The following is a 27,877-nucleotide window of genomic DNA, read 5'->3' on the forward strand; positions in this document are numbered from 1 at the left end:
CCCCCGGCTCCCCGGCCGGCTGCAGTCGGACCCGGCCGGGGAGCCCCTGGAGGGCCTGTGCGGTGCACGTGCAAGGGGGGCCTGCGTGGTGTCGGTGCGCGCCGTGTCTGCCTGCTGCCCGGGTGGCGGGGAGGTAAGAGCAGCTCTGCGAGGCTGCAGAGCCCGGGTTTCAAGGTCGGGTCCTGCAGGGAGCTGGGCACGTCTCCGAGGCTCAGGGAGGAGAGACCCCGAGGCAGGGAGACTGGGAAGACCACAGCCGCCTTACGGGGCCATCACTGCCCACCACAGGGACTGCCCAGCCGACCCCCAGCGCCCACCGCCCCCCTCAAACTCTCGGGGCCCCGGCCTCACGTGTGCTGTCAGTGGTCGGCACCTCCACATGCCGAGTGAGCCCGCCCTCTGCTGGCCAGCCCCCAGGCCCCAACTCCCGGCCCCACGGCAAGTGCAGGGCGGAAGGGGGGTGCGTCTGTGCTCACTCACACTGAAGGAGCCAAACACTTTAATTTTGTTTTTGTGAGGCATAATTTAGTCGTCTGACCTACAGGGTCTTCCCCGCTCGCTCTCTCTCTGGCCGTCAGGGTTACAGACAGCAGGGCCGGAGGAGGCAGGGGACAGTCCCCCGGCTGCCCTCCCCACGCCGCACCCACGTCGGCGATCACAGGGCCAGGCCTGCCCGAGGCTGCACGTCAGCCAGCCTCACTGCGCTGCGTTGTTTCTCACACACACGCACGCACACGCGCACACACACGCAGAAAGAACCGGAGCCCACGCGAGCGAGTGGCGAGGAAGAGGTTTAAGCCCATCTCCAGCCCCGTCCGGTGGTGTGGAGACCACACCCCCCGCGCCCAGCGGGGGCTCTCCCAGCGCGGCCCCCGGGCCCCACCAGGTCCCCAAGGTCCCCTCGGGCGGCCGCGTGGTCCCGAGTCAGTCGCCGTGTCTCTGCCTGCTGTCGCCGTCGCCGTAGGCAGAGCCCTTGTCGATCTCCGTCACGCCGATCATGCACCGCACCCCCACGGACGCTGCGGAGACGGGGGGCGGGCGTCAGGAGGAGCCGCCGAGGGGGGCGGGGGGCTCCGCAGAAGGCAGGGTCTGCGTGTCGGTCTCGGGCACCAGCGCGGGGCTGGGGGCCTGGGGCCCGGGTCTCGCTGGACTGGGGACGTGGAGAGGAACCACGAGGCTGTTCGGCTGGCAGGCCTGACTCCTTCAGCACCGGCAGCCGGGGACAGACCTCGGGGAAGCCCGCCCTCCGGACCTGGGCTCCAGGGACTCCTGCCCCCCCCGTGACCCCCGAGGCTGCAGGGTGGGAGCCGGGGCCCCTTCGGGGCGCTCCACACGCCCGGAGCCTGGAGAGCGCGGCTGCCCAGACTCCAGCTCAGCGTGGAGCACAGCCCCACACGGCTGTAGGGTAAGCATGAGAGTGGTGGACGGGCTCAGCCCCCCGTGAGACGCAGGCCCGACCGCCCAGACGCGGGGGGCCGCTGCCCCTCGCAGGGCCAGGCTCGGCCGGCAGCCCAGGTGCAGGAGCACACCTCGCTTGGCTGGAGCGCCCGGCAGCAACCCGCACCGCAGGTGTGAGGGTGGACAGGTTGGCGCACACGGGTACAGCGCCACAGCCCTGGGCTGGGGACTCGAGGGGGAATGGCTGGGACAGGGCATCCCCAGCCAGTGAGGCCACACGCCCCACAGGTCTGTGCAAACGGGCAGATGGCAGCCTGGGGCAGCTCTGGATGGACGGAGCCCCCACCCACACCCGTGCCGGGGACACGGGGAGTTCACACTGCGGGGGGTGAAGAGGGGCCGAGGCAGGGGCTCGGGGCCCCGGGCCCTGGTGAGGGGGAGCCCCCAGGGCCCCTGGGGAGCATGTTCAGCCTCTGCCCAGGCCCTGACCACACAGCAGGGAGCCTCCTTCAGGGGGCACCGGGCTCTGCGTCCCCCTTCTGCCCCCCCCACCAGGAGCCCGGGTGACCACCGTCAGTAGGGGTTTCTGCATCCTCGTCTTTGTGCTTCCCCTACTCGTGGTGCTATTTTAACTTTTACCATTAAAATGGATCAGTTACGGGAAAGGCAACATTGGGGTCCATTTCGGGGACAGTGGCCGGTTCGCCTGTTGCAGCCCCACTATGGTGGGCTCCATCCAGGGGAGCGAGGTCGGTGTGTGTGTGGGGTGGACGGGGGCGGCCACGACCCACCGGGAGGGGACAGAGTCAGCGGCGACTCCGGGTGAGCGTGTGTGGGCGCACATGTCCGAGACCGAGGACTGGGCCAGGGGGCTCCCAGGGGCTTTGGGGCAGCCCAGTGCCCCGAGCCCCTGCCTCAGCTCCTCTCCACCCCCCGCAGTGTGAACTCACCATCTCCCCGGCACGGGAGCGGGGCGGGGCTCCGTCCGTCCAGAGCTGGCCCCAGTATGACAGGGTGCAGCCAAGAGGGGGGGACCCCAAACAGGGATTTGGAACGGGCCCCAGAACTCAGGGTGTCCAGGAAATACTAGGATGTCCTCACCACCCCCCCCACCCGCTCCCCACAGGTGTGGGTTGGGGGAAGGGACACATGGAGCAGGGCCATTGAGGGCTGTTTTACGTAGCAACAGCTTTGCAGCTAACCTCTGGCACGGGCATTTAACACATCTATAACCTTTAACTGTTCACACAGCCATGTTAAATAGCTGTGGCCATGCTCTGAGGCAGGGGGATGGAAGTAACTTCCCCCCAAGAAGTAACTGGAAGGCAACTCCCCCAAGTTACAGCGCCTGCGTGGGAGCTTGGAGAAGACTGGCTCCATGACATGGGGTCACGCCTGCCCAGACCCGTGACGGCAGCCCAGGGAAGCTGGAGGGATAGGGGAGTGCTGGCAGGTGTAGCTGATTGTGGGCGGAGTCGGAAATGGGGCTGCAGAGGAGGACTGGCGCGGGGATTTAAACCCAGACGTGGCAGCCATTGAGGGGGGACCATGCGGCTTTGCCAGAGTGGGGACCCCCGCAGGTTTAGAAGGGGGAACCACCACCCGGCTCTAGCAGACATCCCGGTGACACAGCTGATGGTGCCGGGAACCAAGGGAGGCCTACCAGCCGAGACGGATTACTGGGAAGAACCGGGGGCTGCCTGAGCCACGGTACCCCAGACTGGGCAAAGGGGGAAGGAAGGAAGGACTGTGTGTGTTTGTGGGTGTTTTAAAGGACTTTGGGATTTTGATGAAGACATTAGGTCACTACTTTAAGTCTGTATAGCATTAAACAAACATTTCCTTTCCTTTTCACGAATCTATGGCATTGAGAGATGTCTTCCCTATAAGGCGGCGGACATAACGAACCTGGGGGGTTCCTTTCGGTAACAGTCCATTGCCCTCGGCCTCCGTGGCCCCTTGCGTTCTGTAACACCAGGCTGCCATCTGCCGGTTTGCACGGACCCGTGGGGCGCGTGGCCTCACTGGCCGGGGACTCCCTGTCTCAGCCGCTCCCCCTCTCAAGTCCCCAGACCAAGGCTGTGGCTCTGTACCCGTGTGTGCCAAGACCTGGAGACGCCAGTCACCACCCACCTGCCCTGGGGGCCCAACTCCAGTGGACACGGCCACCCCCACAGCCGGGGAGGGGGCGAGAGGCTGGACAGCCGGTGGGAGTCCCGGGCCTGCAGACCCGGGGGAGGGAGCACGAGGCCGGGAGTGAAGTCCGCCCCCTGGCGGCTGGCCTGTCCCCACCGGGCCCGCACTGTGGCCTGCCCCGCCACTCACCCACAAAGAAGACGAGGACAACGCTGGCCAGCGTCAGGGACGACCCGCTGCTGACCATGTTGACCAGGAAGCGGAAGAAGGGGCAGAGCAGCAGCGAGGCCCAGAGCAGCCAGTTGAGCAGCGTCCAGGGCCGCCGGGGGGGCACCATGGGCGTCTCGGGGAAGGTGCCCGTCCTGCAATACTGCTCCTGGAAGGCGTCCTGGGGACAGAGGGGGGCTCTCAGCGCTCTCCCAGGACACCCCGGCTCCCGCGGGCCCCACCCGAGGCCCCGCCGCTGAGGGGGCCGCCGTAGCCTCTCACCGAGTCCAGGCCAGCCGGCGCCCCCCCTCGCCGGCTGCTTACTGCCCTGCCTGCCTGGGCAGGCGAGCAGCCCAAGGCCCAGCCTCCTGGGCAGGAGCGCCGTCCGCACGGGTTGGCGGGGAAGGTGGAGGGACGCTGCCCCAGTCCCGCCCTGGGTGACGCCAGAGCAGGGTGGAGACCTGCGCCTCGGACAGGAGCCCGCGGCACCCACCCCACCACCCCACCACCCCACCACCCTGTGGGTGTCCTCCCGCACGGGTTCACGTGGGCTCCAGGTGGTGGGGGAGAGGTGGGGGGAGAGGCGCAGGGAGGAGGCCAGGCCCACGCTACAGGATTGCTGGCCAGGCCTCCTCCCTCCCTCAGGAGCAGGTGACTGCTGAGTGACCACCCAGAAGGCCAAAGCGGTCACCCACCCACCACTGAACTCCAGAAATAATGCTTGTCGGTGTCTAAACACCGCAGAGCACAGGCCCCGAAGGAGGCTGGGTGTGGTGGGTGGGAAGGGGCACCAGGGTGCCAGGCCAGGCTCTGCAGGGGCTCCAGGGTGGGACTCACAGGGCATGCCTGTGGGTGATTGACGCCGCTGACCACACAGCCGGGCGGGGCCAGGGCAGCCAGGGCAGAGGCTGCGACTCCAGGACGAGGCCGCCCCAGAGTGGGTCCCAGCCTTCGGAGGACAGGGCCAGGCAGCCTTCTTGGATCAGAGTCGGCCGGCCCTGGGGGGTTCCCTGTTTCTTCCTGCCGAAGGCGTCAGAGCACCCTGGGCTGACAGCACACCAGTGGTGTACCCCGGCTTACCCCAGCTTACTTTGGCTTACCCTGGCCTACCCCAGCTGACCCCGGTTGACCCCGGCTTACCCCGGCCGTGTCTGGGAAACGAGCTTCCACCTGCTTCAAGTGCCGAGATGGAAATGGCCAAAGCACATCAATCCTACTTTTCTCTTTCCCAATCAGTGAGAACGGAATAATATGCTTTTTATACCACGCAGAGTCATTCCTTTTTAAATTGGTCCACGAAACAGGCCATTTTAGAAGAACCTCTGGCCTCTCCCCCAGAGATTCGGAGCTGCCTGCGCCCTCCCCAGCCCGGCCCCCCAACCGCCGCGGCCTCTGCAAGGGCGGGAGGACAGCAGCTGTGGGAAGCACGGAGGTTCTCGGGGAAACCAGAAATCAAGCAACTGCTGGCCAATGTGGCCGTGTGCCCAGTGCCTGCCCCCCAGCCCCCAGGACTGAGGGAGATGGAGCTGGTCACTTGGATGGAAATCTTATGTGGAAGTGGCAGTGACTGGTGGGCATGCCTGGGGGTGTTGTTGGGGGGGCACCTGCCTCCGACCAGGCCTCCAGAGTCTCCTCCCTGCCAGAAAGGAGGCTGGTTGTGCTGGGCCCAGGCTGGGGCCACCAGGAGCCTGGTCGCCAGTGAAGGGGCGCAGCGGGCTCAGAACTCACGCACTGACACTGGAGTCCTGAGGTTACCGTGTTAGGAGGTGGGGCCTTTGGAAGGTGACTAGGCCAGGAGGGTGGAGTGTAGGGGACCGTTCTGCGTGGCGTGGGGGATGTGGCCCAGCTCCCACTTGGAAAAGCCAGTGGGAATCAAGGTCGGGCACACAGGACCCACGCCCACAGATAGTTTCTCCTGTGGGGAATCAGACCTGCACTGTACCTGGGCTGCTATGAGGCTTGGTTTTGCTAAAATTCCTCACCCTGGATTGAAGCAGCAAATGTTTACTGTGAATCTGAGGAAATTCCCTAAAATCTGTGCTAAATCTCCCAAGTATGGAGTGTAACCAGCTAAACCACTTTTCCCCTTGGTCTGCAACATCCTTCTCTTTGAAGTAATTAGCAACATTCTTTCCTTTGTTATCTGTAAAAGGTAATCCCCTACAGGGAACCTGTGCATGGTAAATGAGGACCATCCCCAATGTAATATATCCAGAAAAGCAACAACAGCCTGTCCAGGCAGGGATCAGGGCCCCCTCTCTCACTCAGAAAGTGGCCATGCCGTCCCTTTTAGTCCGTGTGCATTTGTCCAGCGCAGCCACAACCCACGGACCTCGAGGGTCGGGGTCTGCATCAGTGGAGCCCTTATGACCGGGGTTAGTACTTTGGTCCTGCGACCCCAGAGAGCCCCCTCCCTCTGTCCACCGTGTGTGGACACAGCAGCCGGGACTGGGGCTGTGACCAGAGTTAGACTGAGCTATTTCCCTGAGCACAGACTCCTAAACCCCACCTCCAGAGCTGAGAGAAGTGAATTTCTGTCTGTGAGCCTCTGCTCCCCATGCCCGGGCTCTGCGTCCCCCCCCACCCCGGAGCCACCCCGGCCTCCTGGGACCCTGCACGCCCGGCGGCAGCCCATTTTCAAGTTGTCACCGAGCGGCTCCTGCCTGACCCCTCCCGCAGGCTGCAGGCTGCCCGCCAGGAGGTGCTTGCAGCTGCAAACGAGGAGTTACACTAGGAAGGCCTGGGGAGAGGCGTGCTGAGGGGAGAACGCCCAGACCTGCAGAGGAGGTGCCTGCAGACGGGACGGGCCTGGAAGCAGGATCCCCGCAGACGGAAGGCGCCTCGGAGAGCGGCGGTGTGCCGCCACAGCTGTCACGCATTTAGGATTAAGGAGGGAAGGGAGGGAAGTTCACGGGCAGGTGGGAGAAAGTGGGGGCGGGGCTGGGGGGCAGGATTATCCCAGGTAACAGCAGTGCGTGCTGCTAGAGCAGGGGTGCCAAACTCCTTGTCACCGGGGGCCATGTCAGCCTCGCGGTGGCCTTCCAAGGGTGGAGTGCAACTTGAGGACCGTGTACATGTAACTACTGTGTACATGTAACTGCTCCTTAGCCAGGGGCAAGGAGCTCGGCGCTGCCGCCGGGTAGAAACTAGGTGCCAGCCGGATTCTGCCCGCGGGCCTGTGTTCGCCGCCTGTGCTCCAGAGGGTGGCTCCTTCAGAGGTGCGCTGACCTAGCTGCTAGAAACGACAGGCAGGGCTAGCCCAGGGCAGACACGGACCTCTGGCCGAACCTTTCACTGAACGTCGGAGCTCTGAGGCACGAGCACCCACGGGACCTGCCCCGTTAGGAGTTTACGGTGGACTCTCTGGTGAACCCCTTTCTCGTCCCCAGGTGGTTCTGGGGTTACGGGTTCAACCTGGGATGGAGTCGACCTGGGAACCACTTGGGTCCCTGAGGATCAGGGGAGGGTGAACACGGTTCCCTGAAGCCCAGGCCCCTGGCCAGCAGGGGCCCCACGCGCACCTCTAAGGCCGAGTTTGCTCCACCTAGAGGCCGGCCCTGCTTTCAGAAACGGGGCTGTCCTGTCGAAGAGAGTGTTTGAATGCGGGTGGGAGAGAGCGGGTTTCGTTTTGTGTGTGTCGCTGCTCGGACGAGCATGCAACGTCGCACACCCCTCCTGGCGCCCACCACCCCTCCTGCACCTGGCAGGCACTTCGCTTGGGCACGGAAGGGACGTGAGGATTAAACGGAACCCCACGGCAGCAAGCTCGGCAGGCACCAACACCCGGGGCACGACGTGAGGTCCCAGCCCCACCGAGGCTCCTGGGAAAACAGGGCGGGCCCGGGAGCGACAGAGCTTCCCTCCCGGAGGTACAGCCGATGCACCCACGGCTCAGTGGCTGTGCCCACAGGGAAAAGCCAGCCCCCTGGGTCCGTTCGCAGGGAACGGGCAGCCGTCCCGGGCCTCGGGCCCTCGTCGGGAGATAGGACCTGGCCGCCAGCCCCCAGCCTTGAGGGAAGAGCTGGGAGACGTGGGCAAATCATGTCCTTTTCCAGACCTTGATTTAACTAACCTGAGAGCTGTGAACTGGGTGGCTGCCTGGGGAGCCTCTTCCACATTGAAGGCTGTCGTTTTAATGCAAATGCAGTTGCAAGAAAAACATCCTGAGACTATGGGGGGGGGGGAGCCCCTGCACTAAAGCCCAGGGCCCCCTGCGCAGTCACCACGCTCCACCCGCCTCCACGCAGGTGGGCCCATCAGGAATAAGCTCCCGCCTCCACACAGGTGCGCCAGTGGACAACAAGCCCCTTAGCTTTGAGGGGTTCCAGGGCTGCATTTGCTGTTGGTTTTTGCGGCTCCTTACAAAAGGATTCACTTCTTAGGCCTTTTCTGACCATATTTTTGTTTTTGCTAATAGTGATATTTTTTACATCACCTAGACCAGCGATTTTCAACCATTGTCATCTCACAACACACGTAAACTAATTACTAAAATTCTGTGGCACACTAACATATACATTTTTTGATCTGACAAAAAAAAGTATCCTTTTGATTCATTCGCACCAGGTGGCTACCGTTGCGTTGGCTGTTGTCATTTTTCTATTTGACACTCTAGGGAGGAGAGCTCGGTGCCCCCGACTAACCAGCCAGGTGCCGCGTGTTTTAGGAACTCGGGCGGCGCACCTGCCGAGCATCGCTGCCCTCGATGATTCCACGGGAAACCGGCACGAGGAGAATGCCGCCTCGTGAGTGAACCGGCGGGGAAGCACTCACATCGTGCTTCCGTCCGGGCCCAGGCGCGCAGCAGCAGCAGCAGCACGGGACCCCGAGAGCCTGGAACCTCGTTAAAAACGTGGGCGCTCGCAGCCCCGGGTGCGAGGCAGCCCCCCTAGGGGAGGAAGTACGCATCCCCTAGCGCCGCCCGGGCCTCCTGCGAACAGTCTCGGAGCGCGAGGCCCAGGCGTTCACGCGGCCACGTGTTCCGCCGACACGTGACTAGTCCCTGCTTCCTGGTGCCAGAGGGGACGGGAGAGCTGTGCCCAGAACCACCCAGAAAAGAGACCCAAAGGGCTCGTTCCGGAGCGGCGTGCCAGAGGCATCATGGGAAAATCGCTCCCCTGGGGAAGACAGCCGCAGCTCGCTGCGAGAATCCCGCAGCTTCATGCAGAACACTGAGTGCGTTCACGAGAGAGCGTCTCTGTTTCATCGGGCCGTGGCGATCGGACCGAGACCCCGAAACCTCCTCAAGCTCGGTCTCGAGGTCTCGTTCCCCCGGCGAGGGGGCCCAGAACGTCCCGAGCGAGGACCGGGCAGAGAAGACAGCACGTGCCCCAGCAGCCGGGGCGTCTGGAAGTTGGGGGAGGGGCGGCAGAGCCGCCGAATGTGTTTGGTTCTAGATAACGAGCCCGTTTGGGCCTCACGTGCACGACGGGCCAGAATTCAGCGTTTCCTGGGCGACCAAATGCCTTCCTCGCCAGGTGGAAGCCACACCTGCCTCCTTCGTGAGGTCGGGCGGTCGGGCCCAGCACGGCTGGGCTCCCTCTGCCCTGCGCACGTCTCAGAGGAGAGAACCCAGGGAGAGACGAGGCCGTGCTCAGAGGGAGGAAGGGGTGGGGGGCCCTGGGCCACCCCAGGCCGGGGGCGGGGGGGGCCCTGCAGAGATCGAACCGGCCCAGCTGGACCTCGTGGGCGCCTTCCTGCTCGTGCCGGCGGTGCTTGGAGACCACACGGGCAGCCGGGTTGCGGACCCAGGCGCCAGCAAGCCCCTGTGACCGCGGAGGGATACACCCCACCCCAGGAACACGCTGCCTCCGGGCGAGGGCTGCCGGGGCCATCGCGGCCTTTTCTGCCCACTAAACCCGTGACGTGCTTGCGCGCTCTCAGTGGCGCCCCTCCCAGCACACTTTGCTCTCTGCCCTGTTGCTGAGCCGAGGGTCAGCTCCAGGGCTGTTACTAACGGGGCCGTGAGACCTCGCCCCCGGAGGGAAAGGCCCCCCCACACACCCGCTCTGCCCCCCAAAGTGGGTGCTCGGAGCCCGCAGAGCCGCCGCGCCGCACTGACCTTCTCCTGGTAGAGCCGGTGGAGCCAGGCCGCACAGGCGTCCTCATCCTCCGGGACTTCCTCCAGGGGGATCCGCCTGCAAGGCAGAGGGCGGAGCTGGCAGGAGCCCGGCGCCAGGCCCCGCCCTCCCAACGCGCCTCGGACTTCCGGCCTCTCTGCAGGTGGCTGGGTCGTGGGGGCTGTGAGGGGGGTAATTCAGGTGCTAGGAAACGGGGAGGCCCCATCTGCACGGGGAACCTGGGCGGGGCGAAATCCTGGCCCAGGGCAGAAGGACCAAGTGGGCTCTACCCCCTCACGTCCCCCCACAGAGAGGCCCATCAAGGGCAGCTGCCTCGGTTTCCCCACGAGGCAGCCGGGGAAGCACCGAGTCCAGCTGACCACGTGCAGGTACTTTTCCCCGCCAGGTAACGACCTGACGCTGGTGGCCAGGTGGCCCCCATCAGCGGTCCAGGGCCTCGGGGCAGCGTTGGGGCAGACTGTCTGTGAGGGTTCTGCAGAGCACAGGGACGTGGCCTGTGTCCTGGGGAGCGAACGCCCCCCAGGGTGGGAGAAACCAGGGGACCCTCCCAGGCCCAGAGGTTCGAGACAGCCTTTGGGGTGCTGGCAAGGGCTCAGGTGTGGATGCCCCCGAGGGTGGACAGGGCAGGGCTGCGGTGCCCCTCCCCAGCGCGCACCTGAACGCCCAGGGGGCAGGGGCCTGAGCAGGGCCTGGTGGAGCTGAGGTCCTCCTGCATACTGACCACTCTGGGTCCCCCCAAACACCCCGGCCCCGCTGGCCCCCTGAGCGGAGTGCCTGCCGCGTGTTGTCAGACCCCAGGGGGCAGCCTCACTTCCCTTTGGGAAGGAGGGTGCATTTCCTGTCCCCGGGCCTTCCTTGCACAGAGCGACAGGGCAGACAGCTGACTGCGGCATCGGTGGAGAAAACAATAATGATTATGATGCTTCTTTCCTGTTTTTAAGGGGGAACCAGCGTTGCTTCGAGGTAGAAAGCCATGTAACTCAGGCTGCCGCCTGCTGGTGCAAGGTCCAGCTCTCCCCGCAGCCCGGGCGGGTGGCCAGCCACTGGACTTCCCTTACGCTGTGCTGTCCCTCAGCATCTCTGGGGTCTTACATCATCAGGATGTCACGGAACACGTGGCCAGCTCTCCCACAGTGGGCGTGTCGAGTCATTAAAAAAACCAGTCTGAGCCCCGTCCCGTGGGGTGTTAGCGTGTGAATGAGTCACCGTTCCCTCGCTGTCCGATGTCCTCTTCCACTGGTTTCCGGGGCCAGACATTCTCGAACCGATAAACAGGCAGAGGGAACTGGTTTGTCCAACACCTTGCCAGGTGTTTCCAACAAAGCCCTGCCAGCTTGGACTGGAGCCCGTGGGTGAGACACCACTAGGGCGGTTCTCTCGGCGTCCAGGCCTCCCCGGGAATTGCGCATGCGCTTCTCTGTCCAACGGGGGGGTCTGGGAAATTACCCCTTTACACCTGGTCTTAAAATGATGGCAAAACACCCACTTCCGCTTGCCTAGCCTGGGTGCCACGAGCTGGAGGCGTCGGCGAGAGAGGACCAGGAGGGGGCAGAGCTCACCCCAGTGTCCCCAACAGGGCGTGTGCCTTTCGAGCGCACAACGTGAATAATGCAGACCTCAGAGATGTTCGGCGCAGAGCGGACTGCGGACGGGAAGACACTGGACAGAACCCCCCCCCCGGGAGGGGGGCTGCGGGCGGAGACGGGAACCGCCCCCACTCACCTGACGTATAAATCCGCGTGGTATTTCTTTCCGTTCAGGACGCCCAGCAGGGTGGGGTTTTCGTTATTTCTGAAATTGAGTGTACAGTCATATACAGCTGAAACTATAAAAAAAATAAAACAAATACAAAGCAGTATAGAGCGTGTGAGCCGAGGCCGGTTCTGCAGACACACACATTGGAACACAGTCATCGGGTGCTAGTGGGTCGCGGCCGAGCCGGGGGCAACCGGCCTCTCCTCCGTGCCGTCTGCCCGTGACCGAGTGCCCCGGCCGCGTGCGCCCCGCTGTGGGGCCAGAAAAGCACACGAGGGCTTCAGGCTGGAGGAAACCAGGGCATTGCTGAGGTCGGGGGTGTGGGAAGCGGCACCTCGATGTCCCGCCTGGGAGTCCAGCAGCCAACGCCAGTGCTTAAACGGGCCGACAGTACGACCGGTCGGTCGGAAGTGCGCTCTCACAGGGCGTGTCTAGGCTGGGGCAGCACAGCCCTCGAGGGGCGATTTAAACCAGGGCATAGGCACGGGAGGAGGGTGATGGGCGTCCATATGGCATGGAGCTATGGCCCCTTCACGTGTGGCCAAAAAACAGGGAGGGCATTGACGCTTGGCGGTGGGGGGGGGGCAGTGCCACAGAAGGCCACTCGCCGTCCACACCCCATCCTCTGACCCCAACCCCCGAGCACTGGGGGGCTCCCAGGGCGCAGGGGAGACCTGAGGGCCAGGCCAAAGGGTGAGGCTGTATGGACAGAGCCACGGCTGACCGCTGCGTCTCTTCTTTCTGGGGTAGCACCCAGCTGCACCCACACACCACAGCCAGACACCAGGAGGCTGCGGGGGAGGCTGAGCCGCCCCAGACCCCCCAGCTCCACCCTTCTGGCCCCTTTGGAGAGGAGGGACGGGGGCCTTTTGGGGGGGAGAGCTGGTCCCCCGGCAGGAAAAGAGCAAAGAATGGCGTTTCTGACCTGGAGGGACAGGCTGAGCAGCAGTTACGGCTGCTACTTTCTTTCTCACCTACAGGGACTTAGGGCTCCCAGCGCAGAGGGCCAGCTGCCACACATGACAGGGTCACAGAGTGCATCCTCTGGGGGCAGTGGGGCCAGCAGATGAGCAGGCAATGCACACAAAAACGGGTGTGGGGCCACCGCGGACCCAGGCCAGAGCCCGGGCTTCCCCACGGTGCACAGCCATGCAGTACCGGTGCTGAGCAGTGGGGGGCAGTGTTGCCTCAGTGTGAGTGTGAGCGCCTGTGTGTGCTCGCGTGCAGGCAGCAGCCACACCTCCCACCCCAGGTGCGGTGGGGGGGGTGGGGGGGCCCTGGCTAACCACGTGTGCACACGCCATCCTCGCCCCCTCCCCTCCCAATGAGCCCCACGGGGACCCAGCAGTGCAGTGCCTGTCGGGGTGTGGGCTCGTGGCCCTCGCTGCAGTGGGGCGGCCGCGCCCCGGGGTCTTCCTTACCTACGTTCCTCAGACTCCTCACGGTGACCGCGAAGCCCTTGGTGCGCGGCAGCAGGTGGTGCTTGAGGCTGGGCAGCCCCTTGGCCTGGGCCACCTGCATGCTGATCTGGTGCTTCTTCTCCGTGAACCGCGTGCCCTCGCAGTGGATCAGGAACTGCCGGGGACAGGCCAGGGTCACACGGCGCCCCGGGTGCCACACGCACACGCCCTGCGCCCCCCATCGCGCGCCCGAGCCACGCGTGTTCCCGGAGAAGCCTCTGGGGCGTGGCCAGAGGGGGGACGGCCTGACAGCTGTGCCTGCCCCTGCCCTCCCGGTGAACCCGGATGCCGCCGACCTCTGCCGACAGCTGGGCGCTGCCCAGTGTGTGTGTGAGTGTCCGTGTGTGTGTGTGTGTGTGGGGGGGGGTGACGAGAGCACCCTGGGGCGGGCGCACGGGCCGACGGGTGCAGGGGTGGCGGCTGCCGGGGGCCTTACGTACGAAGTACTTCTCGGGGTAGTCGCGGAGGTGCAGCAGGCTCCTGGCGACGGTCATGCGGTCCTGCTCCCACTTGCGCGTGCAGAAGACCATCTCCGTGAAGTACCACATCCAGCCGATGATCGGGACGTAGGCCAGCTCCTTCTTGGCCAGGACCTTGGAGCCCTGGAGCGGAGGAGGGGCCCGGGGCAGGGTGTCAGGGAAAGGACAGTGGGCATCGCACTCTCTCGCTCCCCCGGAGAGAGAGGATGCACTGCCACCGGGAGAGCCTGAGGGGGCAGTCCGGAGCACAGGACAGCAAGAGGCACCCCCGCTGGTCAGCCAGAGGTCAAGGTTTTGCCAAGTCAGCCCCGTGTGGGGTGGGGAGGGTGGGCATTCAGGTGGGCACCAGGGGCGGTCAGGAACATTAAGGGTCTCGGGTGGTCACCGTCGCTTCTGCGCGCTGAGCCCGTCATGAGTTGCAATGGCACTTTACCAACCCTTTCCGTCAACTCCCTCGACCCCCAGGCAACCTGCGTGCTCTGCAGGGCCAGCGTTGCCCTCCTTTCAGAGACGAGGGAACAGGGGTGCCCGGCCACCAGGGGGCTCACCACGTGTCCCTTTGCCAGCATCTCCCGAAGGCCGAGGCTGGCGCCCCGGGCTGCTGGCACGGGCCCCCGGCCAGCTGCGCCAGGCTGCACGGCTGCCCCCGGACTGGGAAGACCAGGATCCAGTGGGGGCAGGGCGCAGGCAGGGGAGACACTGAAGCAGCTCTGTAACAGTGGATTTGGGTTCTATATTTTCACCCCTAATTTTGGAATTGGCCAAGATGCTCCGTGAAATAGCCATCCCTGGCCAATGGCACAGGTGACTGAGGCGGTGACATGGACAGTCAGGGTGGCCCAAGCTGGGCTCCTGGTGACAGGTGTCTGGTTATGGAACCCGCTGGGCCCAGAGGCCAGAAGAGCGATGCTCCAGCATGGCCCTCCCTCCTCTTCCCGGTCACCTCGGCGACAGTCACAAAGTCCCAGCTCGCAGAGGCACAAGGCCACGCATGCCCCCTGTGTAGATGGGAAGAAGATGCAAACAGCCATTGCTCTTTTTACCGTTTTTTTTCAATGTGTTCCCCAAAGGAGGAAGAAAAAACAGACACCATTCAGGTTTAGTGTCTCCATGTTATTTATGGCTTTTTGTCCCCCCCCCAAAAAATCTAACAGGCAAATTCTCTCGAGAACCAAGCCTTGCGGTACCCATGGGTCAAGGGCTCGTCGTGAGTGAGGCGAGGGCTCCCCTCGTGCGAGCACAGACAACCAAATGGAGGCTCAGAGATGTCAAGTAACTTGCCCAGCGTCACACAGCTGCAGCAGGGGAAGCCGAGACACTAGGCCGGGCGGGCTGTCAGAGGCCGAAGTCCACGGCAAACACTAACGAGCGTCCCTGGGTCAGATGCCGGGCCCCGCCCCGACAGCCCCCGTTTCCTGCTCTTTGATCGCACTCTCCATTTAGTTCCAAAGGCAACATGCCCAGTACCAGGGTGACCACGAGTGAGGGCAGCCCAGGGTCCCCTGGGCCCCTTAACTTAGTGTGGACAAATGACCCGGTCCTGGGCGAGGCGGCTCAGAGGTCTGCTTGGGGGGGGGGGTCTCGAGTGTCCTGGGGCCTCTGGGAAGACTCGGATCCCCGAGAAGAGGGGAGATGGCCGGGAGGCCTGGCTGGGTTTTCCGCCGTGAACATGGTTTGCTGGTCACGCGGCAACCCCGAGACGACAGCCTAGAAATGCTGAGGCCATCGGGGCCGCCGCCACGGAGGGACCCGGCTGCAGCCCCGCGGTCCTTTGAGGTGAGGAACGTCCTCAGGGCGGAAGCCCCCGATCCAGGTGCGTGGCGCCTGGAGCCGACCGGGGCCTGCAGGACGGCTGGGACTGCGTCAGCCACGTGACCGCGAGGACTCTCCCCTGTCTTCAGCCTTGGCCTTCCAGCTCGGGGTTCAGGTCGGACAGGTGGCCGCGTCATCCTGCGGTCTCCCGCCGTAACGAGAAGGAAAGGCCGGTCCCTCAAGTGCACGGACACACACGGCCTTGGGACGTGCCCTGGCCCCCCCGCCACGGCCACTTAAAAGCTCATCCCCTGTGTGTGCACTGGGGGGTTCCGGCCATGGGGGGTGGGGAGGTCCCCCGCCCAGCCCCTCAGCCCCCCTCGGCCAGCAGGGGTGGCCCCGTGGGCCCTGCTTCCGTCACTCCTGCCGCCTCCCTGCTCTCAGCCTTTGCGATGGAAACAAAACCCAGAATCTTCACCAGGGAGAACTAGACTCGCCTTCCTCATAGGGGAAGGCTATTTTTAAAAATGACATGTGCCTGAACTCATTCCAAAAATAACACGTGGCACTGTTAAAGTTGTGAGAGATGACCCGCTCCATCGCCACGAGGGGACCACGTGCTCCGGGCCACGGCTGTCGCCACACCACCCTGCCTGCCGGGGAAGAGGACTCTCGGGCGGGTCCTGCCCGCGGCTCCGTCTCCGTGAGCCACGGGGGCCTCAGGGGTGGACCCTCGCTGACCCGCCGAGAGGACACGGCGGCTTTGACAGGGATGTGCGTCCAAGTGCGGCCCCGAGGGAGGGAGCTCGAGGGCCCACACGCCTGTCACCGTTTTGCCTCATTAGGCCCACTCACTGGAAGCCACCGGCATGCCCCCAGGGGAGCCGCCCGAGCAACCGCAGCCGCTGCAGGGCGAAGTCGCGCCTGGGCCCCAGGGCCCGTCTGCCCCGCCACCTGTGCTCGTGAACGCACTTTCCTTGCATTCCCGGGGCCCGTTTCACGCACGCACTGCCTCCGGCAGGTGTCACACGACAACGGGCGAGTCGTGGTGACAGGCGACCCAACGTGGCTCCCCGAGGCTGAACTATGCCCTCTCTGAGCTGTCGCAGCCAACGTCTGCCAGCCCAGGGCTGGGAGCCGCCTCCGTGGGTTTCCCGCGAGCACGAGTGGCTGCGGAAACGCTCGTTACGTAACGCCGCCTCTTTAAAGGACCTGTGGCCGCAGCTCGGTCTCCCGGTGACGGGGAAAGGGTGAAACGGGAGGGACAGCAGGGGCTCCAGCCCGGTGGTCACAGCAGGAGCAACCTTCAGGTTTAACTAGAGGGCCCTGGAGTCCATCAGAAAACCGCTTCTCCGTGTCCCCCTCACATTGTCACCTCTAAGGAGTGGCCGGCGTCAGCACGTCCTTCTTCTGGAGCCCAGCTGAGGCTCTGCATCGCCAGGGGGACCGGCAGGGGAACCAGGCTTGTCTCTGCCTTTGTGTCGCGTTAAGACGTCTTTCCGCCTCACACTCCCGGGTGTTACCGTTAGGCCTAGGCCCTGACGTGGGTTACGTGTGCGTGATACGCGAGGTTTTTGAAATACGAGGGCTCCCAAGTCCCAGAAACGCTGCTGGGCTTCCTTCCCTCACCAGGACCTCGTGAAGAGCTTCTGAATCAACACGGTCCTGGTTCTTTTAACCAGGCTCCGCCATGGCCCAGCTGACTGTGTGACTTTGGGGACATTAACCTTCCCGAGCCTCAGTTTTTGTGGCTGTGTTGCCAGGACAATCATACCTCGACGTGTGGCTGTAAAGGTTTCATAACACATGGAAACACGCTGAAGCACGGAGTTGAGACCCTACACACGGGTGTTAAATAATGTGCAGCCACTGTTACCCCCCCGGGGTGAGCACACGGCTGAACGTTTCTGAGTTCCACCCATTCCCTGAGCCACGCTTCCGTGTGTGGTGACAGCAACAGGCTGCATCTGTCACGAACCCTGGAGCTGGCACCACCAGCCAACTGGTCAACCCCCATGCAGTGGCCAGAGGCTGCTGGAAAGAGCTGCTTTAAGAAAGCACGGAGACCCCGCCCACTCCACCCCGAGACGGCGTGGCTCTCGTCTCTGTGAGGACGCTGGGTGGGATCGGGACCCTCCGGGTAAGGACGGCTCTAACAGGGCCGCCGCCCACTGACAGGATGGAACTATGAAGTGCTGGTGGTGGGTTCGTGACATGGTTGGGACGGGGAGGGCACGCCCATCAGTCCCCGTTCCGTGACGCCCCCACCTCCTCTGACCGCCCCGAGGGATGGCGGGGAGCACTGTCGGGGGCTGAGACGCTCGTGTGCCAGACGGCCCCACCTCCAGCTGCGGCCTCCTCCCAAACCGGTGGCCGCTCCTGCAGCGTCACCAGCGTGGTCACGCGTCAGTCACTTGGGTTCGCCCGGTTTACTTATTTCCACTAAACACACAAAATATCTGAATGGGGCATCTTCAGTGAAACTTCGGAGACTCGAATACGAAGTGGGCTGAAACATCCACACGTCACCTCTGAATTTCTTCCTGACCGTGAGCTAGAGAGACAGTCGCAGATGTGTGAGCCAGCGGTCCTTGGGGGCCAGCAAGCCGACCGCAGCTCAGCCTCTGTTGGGACACGTGATACGTGAACCTCGAAACTGTCCTGTCTGTGCAACGGGTATTTGTTAAATCCCTCCCCTGTGCTGGGCGTGTGCCGGGTGCTGGTGCCCAGAGATGGACAGGATCATCCCCGGCCCCGAGGTGCTTGCTCCAAGTCTCGTGGGAAGAAAGGAACAGGAAGCCAGCGACGTCTGTGTTACGTCTCTGCCCCAAACTCTGTGACTCGGTGGCTGAACAGAGGCACTCTCCATCAGGAGGAGGGGCGGGGACGGAGCGGCCGAGACGGGAGCTGGCTGGGACCGGAGCTGGCAGTCCTTCACCGCAGCGAGTGCAGGGGACGAGACCGGAGCTCAGCGTGACTCACCAGGGGTGTGCGTGCACACCGGAAGGTGACAGACGCAGTTCGTGCCAACTAGGGGAACGCAGACGCGGCCCGACTCTGCTCACGCCGCGTCTTTCTCGTGCCTCCTCCCTCTGCTGACGCTGCGGGGGGAAACTCGGAGACCCGACACCACCCAGCCAGTCTCAAGAGCTGGAAACAGAATGAATGACGTTCCACAGTGAGTCATGGCCACGAGGGAATGTGGAACGCCCAGAGAATCCACCTCTCGCAGACTGGAGATAAACGTGAATCCTGGTGGAAGTCCGGCAGAATGTCCTGGGCACTCTGGCTCTGGGTCCGGCTCCCGTCTCCCCACCAGCGCCTCCTCCTGGGTGCAGAGGAGGGGCGGGGAGCGGAGGGCCGTGTGGGGACCACCAGGAGGTCTCGGGCCGCTGGGTCGGGGCTCCAGAACCAAACAGAGGAGAGAGGTGCTCCCTGCACAGGCCCCGCTGTCCCTGGGCACAGACCCAGACTCCCTGTCCCCGGGCGCAGACCCCGGTGACCCCTTCTATTCCGAAGGGCAGCCCGAGTCCCTCCCGGGGTGGCCCAGGACGAGGGCCACAGGGCAGAAGACATGCCAGGGCGGGGTGGGGGGTCGGGCTCCCCGAGTGCAGGGGACAATGGGGGGGCATTCCCCACCCAGTGTCGTCTCCACTGTGGGGCTCCAACACACGGTCATGGCTCGATGGCAGCACAGGCAGGGGGGACGGCGGCGGGTGTGACAAGGGGGGCGTTGGTGGCATTGCCAGTGTGCAGGAGGTGGTGGGAAGAGTGGAGGACGCCAGGGCAGCGAGCGCCTGGAGTGCATTGCAGCGGGGGACCGGCTTGGCTCACGGGACGCGTTGCCGGGAGTCCAGACGGCGAAACAGCAGGGTGGGTCGTCGCGGGTCTGACTCCCCGGGACTTCTCGGTGAGGCCCGTGCTCACGCTTCTGGGTGCCGCTGGGGGCCAGCTGGGTGTCACCCCCGTCCTCCCACCCCTGTGTCCTGCAGCCAACACACGCCCCCTTCATCGTGGCCCTCGGTGACCCCGCTGTGCGGCAGGCCCAGCGCCCTTCTCTGCCGTCCTCGCACGGAGGGGACTGCATCTTTCAGTCCACCGCGGCATCTGCACAGCGCCCAGCACGGGGCCTGCCGCAGCATACACCTGCAGGCACTCCTGCTGGAGACGCATCCCGAGGACTCATGACGACCGACCGCGGCTCTCACCCTCCGGTGCCGAAGGCGGCCTGCAGTGCATGACACCCCACGGAGCGCCCTCCGCTTAGGGACAGTCACACTACTCGCCTCTAGGGACAAAGAAACGCAGCACCAATGCCACCTGTCTCCAGGCAGAGCTGGAACGGATCCCCTCGGTGACCTTTCCTGAGCAGGGAACATGTCAGCCTCCCGCTGACTGTGGTGTGAGCCGCCCCATGCTGGTCCCAGGAGCCTGCCTCCTGGTGCCCCTGCCCCGAGGGCTCCTGGACCCTGTTCTCATGCACAGAGTCTGACCCACGCAGTTACTCGAAGGCTGTGGCTTCGGCCCCGGGTGCCTCCTCCTCTCTCTTGCAGCACGCACCCCAGGGGAAGCCAGGCCAGGTGCCAGGTCAGGGGGGAACCCCGAGAAGAGGCCCTGGGGGCGGGGGGCGGGCCCAGAGCAGACATGCAGGTCCGGGAGCATGCGCACGGAGGCAGACACGCTCTCCCTGTCTGTGCATCGCCCTCAGCCCATCAGGACAGATCTGGCCCGCACCGTGAAGGCACTGCTCCGAGGGGACCAAAGCCTGCAGGGACCACATGGGCCCTTGGAAACCTACAGGTGACCAACCTTCTGTCATCTCTGGGCCACACTGGAAGAAGAAGAGTTGTCTTGGCCCACGCATTAAATGCATGGCAAAAAAAATCTCCTCTCGTTTTAAGTAAACGTGTGATTTTGTGTTGGGCTGCGTTCGTAGCCATCCTGGGCTGCTTGCGGCCCACGGGCCCCAGGCCGGACGCCCCAAGAATGCAGACTCCACTCGCTCCAGTGTAAATGCACTTCCGCTTGGGCTGCTCCAGGTGAAGAAGGAAAACGCCCCGTCAGGAACCTGCCTCCCGCCCCATCTCGCAGAGCAAGCCCTCCTGACCCCGGGGCAGCCTCACCGTCACGCGTTATTTTTGCAGGGAGATGACGCGGGTGACTTGCGTGAAGGTCATCGGAGACACAAGGTGCTGCTGGACCGCGACTATAACAAGGTGGCCTTCCCACGCCTCCCAAGGGTGGGTCACTTTGGGAGGTGGCCACGCCCTGGCCCGACCCCGGCTGCTCCTGGAGACACACAGAGGGTGAACTGCTCCTGGCCCGTGGAGAGGACGTGTCCCTTGGAGCCCAGAGTCGGATGGCTGCCCCCTGAGCTGCCCGGCCCCCGGCAAGGTCCCCCCACTCTCCCTGCACCTCCCTGATGGCACCCGCTGCCACTCTGCACTTTGCTTCGGCAGAGGTCGTGCGGCCCCAGCCCCGGCTGTTTGTCCAGTGCCTGGGGACCGGGGACAGTGGCACGTGCGGCCCCTCTGTCCCCTCACCATAGTTCTGCGGCTTCCAGGGCTCCCCGGCTCCGGCAGGCGAGCAGGGCAGATGCGCCGTCCCGGCCGAGGGGCTGAGGCCTGCCTGCATCGCGCTGGGCGGAGTCCCTGAAAACCCCTCCGCACCCAAGAACGGGCTCCAGGTGCAGCGGCCACGCACGCACACCCTTCTACACGTGGCCTCAGCCGTCTGGTTTCTGTCTGAGGAAGCCACCAGGCCCTGTCGGCACGGGTGCCCCTGGGGAGTGAAGGCCGCGGCAGAGACGGGTCGACAGGGGCGTGTTCGGGTCTGTTCCCGGGAATGTGTGCGAGCACACCCACGTCACAGACACCGGGTCAGGGCTGGAGTGGCGACCAGAGCACCGGCAGGGGGACTGCGGGCCGGAGGGCTGGAGGGCCGGCCCTTTCCTGGAAGTCCTTTCGGCGCCGGCACCCATGGGCGCCCAGGTTGCTAGGAGCTGTGGGGTGGTGATGGTGACTTAGGGAGCGGCTGTACCTCCTGGAAAACTAAGACCTTCTCGGCCTTTGGGTGGCGAAACTGCCTAGTGACGACCATCGTTTGTCCCGCAGACGTCAGCGGGATGTGTTTCGTGGCAAATGTCCTTCTCTCTCCGTTTGCTCCAAGTTGAAGAAAATACGCGTGTGTGAGAAGCTCTCACGAAACGAGTCCCACGGGCATCTCGTCCCCTCGGCCAAGGCACCGCGGGGCCCAGGCGCACCAGGACCTCCGGGCACCGGCCCCACGGGCTCCGGCCCCATCTGCTCGCTGGGTCTTCCGTTCCCTGCGCCCCGACACTCCGATGTCCCCCGCAGGGGCCCCCAAAGACAGGCGCGAGGAGAGCAGCCCTCCCGTCTGTCTGCGGGGAGTCGCCCCCACGTCAGGGACCTGCCGCCACAGCCTCTCGGAGCCCTAGGCCAAGGCACCCGTGGCTCCTGTTGGCACCCCCGGACCCCGCGGGCGACTCGACCCGTCACCCGCATCCGCGCTGCCTCGAGCCCCTAAAGGCGACCACCGTCCACGCTGGGGACCCAGACCCAGAGGCGGGCGAGGGGTCGAACCAGGTGGAGGGAAACGGAGTTTCCTGTGTATTCTGAGCTCCGCCGTTCAAACTCTCTCGCTGAGGGAGCCGACTCTCGACTCTCCCAGGCCCCGGGGATGAAAGCTCAGAGGCGAGGGCCGCCGGCTGGCCGCGGAACCAGACGGCGGGGGGTGCAGGATGTGGAGCGGCGGCGTCAGGTAAGGTGGACTCACACCGAAATCTGCCGGGCGGCCGCGGGACCCTGAGCACACGGGCTAACCCCGAGCTTTCTGAAAAGCCAGGTGCGCCCTGGCCGCGCGAGCCCGTGGGTTGGAGGGTCGTCCCTACACCGAAAGGTTGCGAGTTCGAGTCCTGCGCATGGGAGGCAACGGATCGATGTTCCTCTCTCTCATCATTTTTTTTTTTTTTTGCTTTCTCTAAAAATCCACAAACATAACCTCGGGTGAGGATTAAAAAATAAAAACACAGTTGAAACGGAGGGTGTGTATCGCCGGCTCATAGATGTGTCGGTGAGGACGGAACGGACGGACTCTGTGTACAATGCCTGGCGCGCGGCACGGCTGAGGGAACAGACCTTGTCCCTGTTCGCAGGGAGGGGCTCACCTTCCCTCCGGGCTGGAGGGAAGGGCAGACGGTTAAAAACGCCTGATCTGGCAGAAACCCCGTTCCGGCGCCTGCACATTCTGAATGCCCGAGAGGGCAGAGGGCGCGTCCCGGTGTGAGCCAGGGAATGGTGCTGGGAGGGTGCACGGGGGCGCCCGACTTACCCCCAGAACCCCGAAGCGCTCAGCCAGGCTCCAGCCGCAGAGGAAGTCGATCTCGAACTTATGGTTCAGCACGACGATGGCGTTCTCCTTCCCGAAGCGCGGGTAGGCCCGGGGGTCCGTGTGGATGACGCACTCGGTGCCCGACCACCACTCCAGCAGCATGACCAGCTCTGCAAGAGACCACGGCAGACACACGTTGATCCTCCGAGACCGGGGCCGCCCTGCCGGGCCTGGCGGGGAGCAGGGCTGTGCACAGAGCGCCTCCGGGGGGTGAAGGGGTGGGTCACCCGCCCCAGACCCCCGTCCCAGAAGGGGTCTCGGAGCAGGAGGGAAAACGAGAGCGACTCCTCTGCAGGGGCCGGAAGGGTGAGAGGACAAGCGGCTGGCCCTCCCTGAGGAAGGGCCTGGGGTGGGGGTGGGGGGGGTGGATCCATCAGGAATCCGCCAGGAGTCCGTGTGCCCTGTGCTTGCGGAGCTCCGAAAGGCAGCGAGATGGCAGACAGAATCCTTAATGTCCTGGGAGATGACTGATTGGGATACTTAGAAGCTCCATCAAAGGACACTGAGTACCCAATTTTTCTCCCCCATTCACGACACTCGGGTGCCCCAGAAATAGCTAAACGCGAGGCCGCGAGGAGGTAGACGCCCCAGCGCCTGAAGGGTGGGAGTCAATTTGAGTCCCCGCACCTCGGGCCTGCGTGCAAGTATGAGAGCAGTCTTTCTAGGAGCCGGTGAAGACGGGAAAGTCTTCTTTCCGGGCCACAGCGATCGACCGGACCTTACCCGGAGGGCAACCAGGCATGGTCTGGAAGAGCCCGTGTGTACCCAGTGTCCAGAAGCACGGCTGGACAAACGTTGGTGACCACAACCACAGGTACAGAGCGGCTCTGAGAGGAATCATTCAGGCCGAGGGTGTTCGGCAGGCGGGCGGGCGGACGGGTGTGAGCCCTCTGGGTAGGCTGTCCCCCGTTTTCACCACTGGCTAGTGGGGTACACACTTAGCAGAGGGCTCACTCATGCATCACCCCCTGCACACACACACACACACACACACACACACACACACACAGAGTCAGCTGTGGCCCCGACTCTGTGTGGGAACAACTTCCCGTCAGGGCAGTCAGGTCGAGGCCAGGGAGGGTGCGTGGCCCAAGGAGCGACCTTCAGTGCAAAACCCCCATCTGCTGCCGAGGATTTGGGGCAATGGAGGAAGCAAGCCTGGGGGTGCTAAGGACCGTCCCCGTCCCCGTCTGTGCCGGGACTTGTCTTGGTCGTGGCCGCTGTTGTGCGACAGGAAACACGCCGGGGCACGAGGGGAAGATGGCAGAGGGGCGCCCGCCCGAGTGTGTGCTGGCGGCCGAGGAGGAGCAAACTGGCAACGCCGGCATCTACTGAGTTAGCGCTCGGGGCCCATCCCGGGACGGCGGCTGCCACTGCCCCCGGGCCACAGGTGAGGGCGGGGACGCACGGAGGCGGGGCGGTGGGCGGCTGGGGACAGAGGGGGGGACGCCCGGGAGGTCGCAGGCAGGCCAGTGTGCAGGCCCTTCTCTGCGAGACAGAGACCCAGCCCAAAGGCTCGCCGTGAAGGTTCAGCAGGAGACACAGTCCACGAGTCCCAGGACCGGGGCCGCCACGGCCGCCGGCCCAGCGACGAGGACGGAAGGGACGACCGAGGAGCGGAGGGCAGCCGGGAGAGGCGGAGGGACACCGCCGGCTGGGTGTCCATGCCTGGCGGCTCCTGCTTGTCACCCCCAGACCCGCCCTGTCCCCGGACCGGACGTTTCTGCAGACACAGATGGTGTCAAGCTGGGGCTCCGTTCTGGGCCGGACCCCAGGAGCCCACACGCCCCCCGGAGGACCCCCCGCCCCGAGAGTGCTCGAACCACAGCCAAGGCCTTCCGCGGCCCGGCTGGCCCTCCTTCCCTACCAGCCCCTCCGGCCACGTCCCGCCCAGCCCGGGAGCACTGCCGCCACCCCCCCCACCCTGTGGCCCGCCCGGTGGGGGTGCCCAGGAGAGCGCCAGGCGGGTGGGGAGGCCCCGCCTCCCACAGGAGAGGCCTCGGCACCTGACCACTGACCGCAGCCCCCCCGCCGGCCCACACGCGTCCGCAGCGGCCAGCCTCCCACCTCCGTGCGGACGCGGGCGGGGCGACGGAGGGAAACGGCACTTTTGCAATGACCGTTACTTAATCTTAGTCATTCTACGATCACACGTGTAATCGCACGAGCTCGCTCACATTAGGCATACATGTAATTATGTGTTTGTAATAGCTTTTTATAATGTGACTTCTCACTGATAATTATTTAGGTGAACAAGTAAGCCTCTCGTCGTCAGAAAAGCCCCCCAAAATGCACAAATGAAGACATTTCCAGCTCCGGGCTGTCATCTCTCTCCGTCCCCTCCCCAGTCCTTACACCCAGGCGGTGCCCTGCGCCTCCGTCCCAGGGGCCCGCCGGGCACTCGGCCCGCACAGAGACTGGAATGAAAACGTGAGGGTGAGTAGTGAGTGGCAGCTCTGGCGCCCAGCCGCTCGCGCACACAGCAGCCAGGGTCCGGGTCCGGGTCAGGGAGCCGTGGACATGGGCATGGAGTTCGAGAACCCCTCCCCTAGTGCAGACCCGTCGGCAGGGACCACACCCCTAACCAGGACCCTCCCTCACTCCTTGAGTCCCCATGGTAGTGGGTGACCTTTCCCCTACATCACCCGTCCCCTGGAAGCCATGGGGGGGCGGGGGCGGCCAGGGCTCTGAGCATCAGCTCACCTGTGGCTCTAGGGCGGGCCATGTCCTGAACCCCTTCCTTTCTTTGCTGCAAAATCCTTCTGTGTCTCACTGGGCTCTGATGCGCATCAGTGACACAGGCAGGACCCGGCCTCGCCCCTCCCTTCCCGGCAGAGCGACCTGGGGGAGCGGGTCTCCCCCTACCTCGGTCTGGCATGGGGACAATCCCACCGCGGGGGTGGGGGTGTGACTCCAAGTGTCAGTGCCCAGGGGACAGTAAGTGCCCGCCCTGTTGTCCGGGGCTCACACACATGACAGCAGATGCTTGTCATTCCATCGCCTGGCAGGTGGCCCGAGTTTCGGCTACATTCTAGAACATTCACAGAGATCCACACCAGTCAAAAGCCAGCTGACAACAGTAGGGTCTTCACACCCATCAATTTTTTTAAAAAATGTTAAAAGCACCATTAATAAACTACTATAATCTACTTAAGGTAAATACTGGTTCTAAATTTCCATCTATTTCATGTCTTTCCTCACCTTCCCCTCATCGGAATACAGTTAGGCTTGTTTTCATAGTTCCAATTCATGACTCACTGAGAAAGACGTGTATTGTGGTTTTGAAAAGGGTAAAAACAATAAGATGCTAAACTGTAAACAATCCCCAGAATAATTTTTAGGGCCAGAAACGTGAAGGAGAGACTGCCCTGAAACTGTGTTTCTGAAAACCATTTCCTCTTCACACGAGACACGGCTTCCCGCCCTCGGCCCAGGAGTCCACGGGATATTAAGTTTTGCTCTTTCTAAAACAGGACCGACTTCTTTGCTAGGGCAGCTGTTAATTGTCGAGGGCAACATATAAACTGTTCAGTCCTCTCAGACTTGGGACCGGCGAGGTCAGCAGGCGGCTCTGAAACTCCCGACACCCGTTGGTTCCAGCGCCACTTCCTACCAGTGTGTCCAGAGGGCGGTATGCTGTCCCTCTTGAGTCCCCGACGGAGCGATGGAGCACACAGGGAAATCTGAACACCAGGTCCACTACCAGTGACTTTGTAGCATGAGTGCCTCTTGTGCAAAACCAAATAAAAGATATTCTAAAGCATGAGCCCTGCAATGTCTGGAGTACATGCATACTAAACATTTATTCACTGTTTATGTGGAATGCACATTGAACTGGGGGTCCTGAATTTTTATTTGCTAAATCTGGCAGTCTGAGTGCTTATCAACCCGGCGGTCGCCACGGCAACAGGCATGTGGCTTCGGAAGGGCTGGACGCTGAGAGTCAGGGCTTCAGTGCCCAGGGCAGGCCTGTGGCTCTCACGTCCCCTTGTGTCACCCTGACGGCCAGCTGGAGAGACGGCCATTCACTCCCCATGCGGCAGGTGACACAGCGGAAGCTAGTGGCCTTCCCAAGGCCACTCAGCTTCTCGGGAACATGTTTGCCGGCCGAGCCGCAGCCGCACTCACCTCGTGACGGTGCCAGGCAGTGTCTCCTGGAAGGCTGGCACGGGTTAAATGGTCAGGCTGCGCTTCGCTCGCACCCCACGCTTGCAGAGGCCCCCGGAAGCCATGCTGCTGGGGTCTGCCTGCGCTTCACCGGGTCAAACAGTGAAGCCCACGACAGGGCCGGAGGACGGGTCCCTGCACCTCACAGCTGGGCCTGGCATTTCCTGTCCGTTATGACTTTTTCCCTTTACTTTGGCCAAGGCTGTGAAGGTTAACAGGGGCCCTGACCTGCACGGATCACGCATACATTTTCAAACAAACACAACAGTCCATAGCTTGTTTAAAGACAAAACCTTGCCCATATCATCCATGATTTTAAGCTCTAGAAAATCCTCAGTCCACCGTCTACCAGAACTACTGCTAATTGGGATTCCTGCTCTGAGGTCCTGGGCTTGGTCTGTGGAATCCATGGGGCAGTGAGCCTTTGGCACAGAGGGTTTGCACTGTAAACAGCTTCCACTGGCCCAGCGTCGAACATCTGGATACGGCGCGCCTAACTATGCGGGTTTTAAACAGATTCTAGCTTGGTAATTATAGAGAAATTATAAAAACCATTACTTGGCTTCTTAGCACTACTCAGCAGACTTGCAGAAACCCACAGAAACCTCTCTGTAGGACTGTGACCGTGACCCCTTCGGGCAGGCGCTGCTTGGGGGACTGCTTCCTCCCGGCAGCTGGCCACGCCCACCCCTCCCCAGTTCTTCCCCTGTTCAAGTCTCAGGGCTCCCGAGGCCACAGGTAAGGGCTCGAACCGCATGTGGGCACCTTGCCCCGGCTCCAGCCACAGCTGGTGTGATGGCTGTGAGCTGCACGTGTCAACCCGGCCACACCGTAGCACCTGGCTATTTCACGTGGGCACTGCCGTGAAGGTTCTTTGTGGGTGTGGAGATACATATCCTTTAAAGGACCTGGCTGCTACAGCCAGCCCCTGGCTGATGACAGTGGCTGGCCAAGAGCAAGAGGACGATGACCAGTGACTGCGGTCGTCACCCCGGGGTGGGGAGAGGGCCCAGGGCTGTGCCCACGTGCGCTA

At 63.6% G+C, this 27,877-nt stretch overlaps 1 protein-coding gene across 3 annotated transcripts in view; it reads right to left on the reverse strand.

The window, feature by feature from the left end:
* Positions 1-604: 604 nt before the first annotated feature.
* The window catches only part of AGPAT4 (1-acylglycerol-3-phosphate O-acyltransferase 4), a 78,786-nt gene continuing 51,513 nt past the window's right edge, over positions 605-27,877 (reverse strand). For all 3 annotated transcript variants that reach the window (XM_045843538.1, XM_045843537.1, XM_045843539.1), the window contains exons 3-9: positions 22,618-22,787; positions 13,477-13,638; positions 12,998-13,151; positions 11,544-11,646; positions 9,803-9,878; positions 3,724-3,922; positions 605-1,019 (exon numbers count right to left, since the gene is read on the reverse strand). In XM_045843538.1, the coding sequence (XP_045699494.1) occupies positions 925-1,019; positions 3,724-3,922; positions 9,803-9,878; positions 11,544-11,646; positions 12,998-13,151; positions 13,477-13,638; positions 22,618-22,787 (959 nt within the window). In that variant the 3' untranslated portion in view covers positions 605-924. The remainder of the gene's footprint in view (positions 1,020-3,723; positions 3,923-9,802; positions 9,879-11,543; positions 11,647-12,997; positions 13,152-13,476; positions 13,639-22,617; positions 22,788-27,877) is intronic.

Source organism: Phyllostomus hastatus, unplaced genomic scaffold (genome assembly GCF_019186645.2).
Source record: "Phyllostomus hastatus isolate PE091 unplaced genomic scaffold, TTU_PhHast_1.1 phas_contig_40, whole genome shotgun sequence".
NCBI lineage: Eukaryota > Metazoa > Chordata > Mammalia > Chiroptera > Phyllostomidae > Phyllostomus > Phyllostomus hastatus.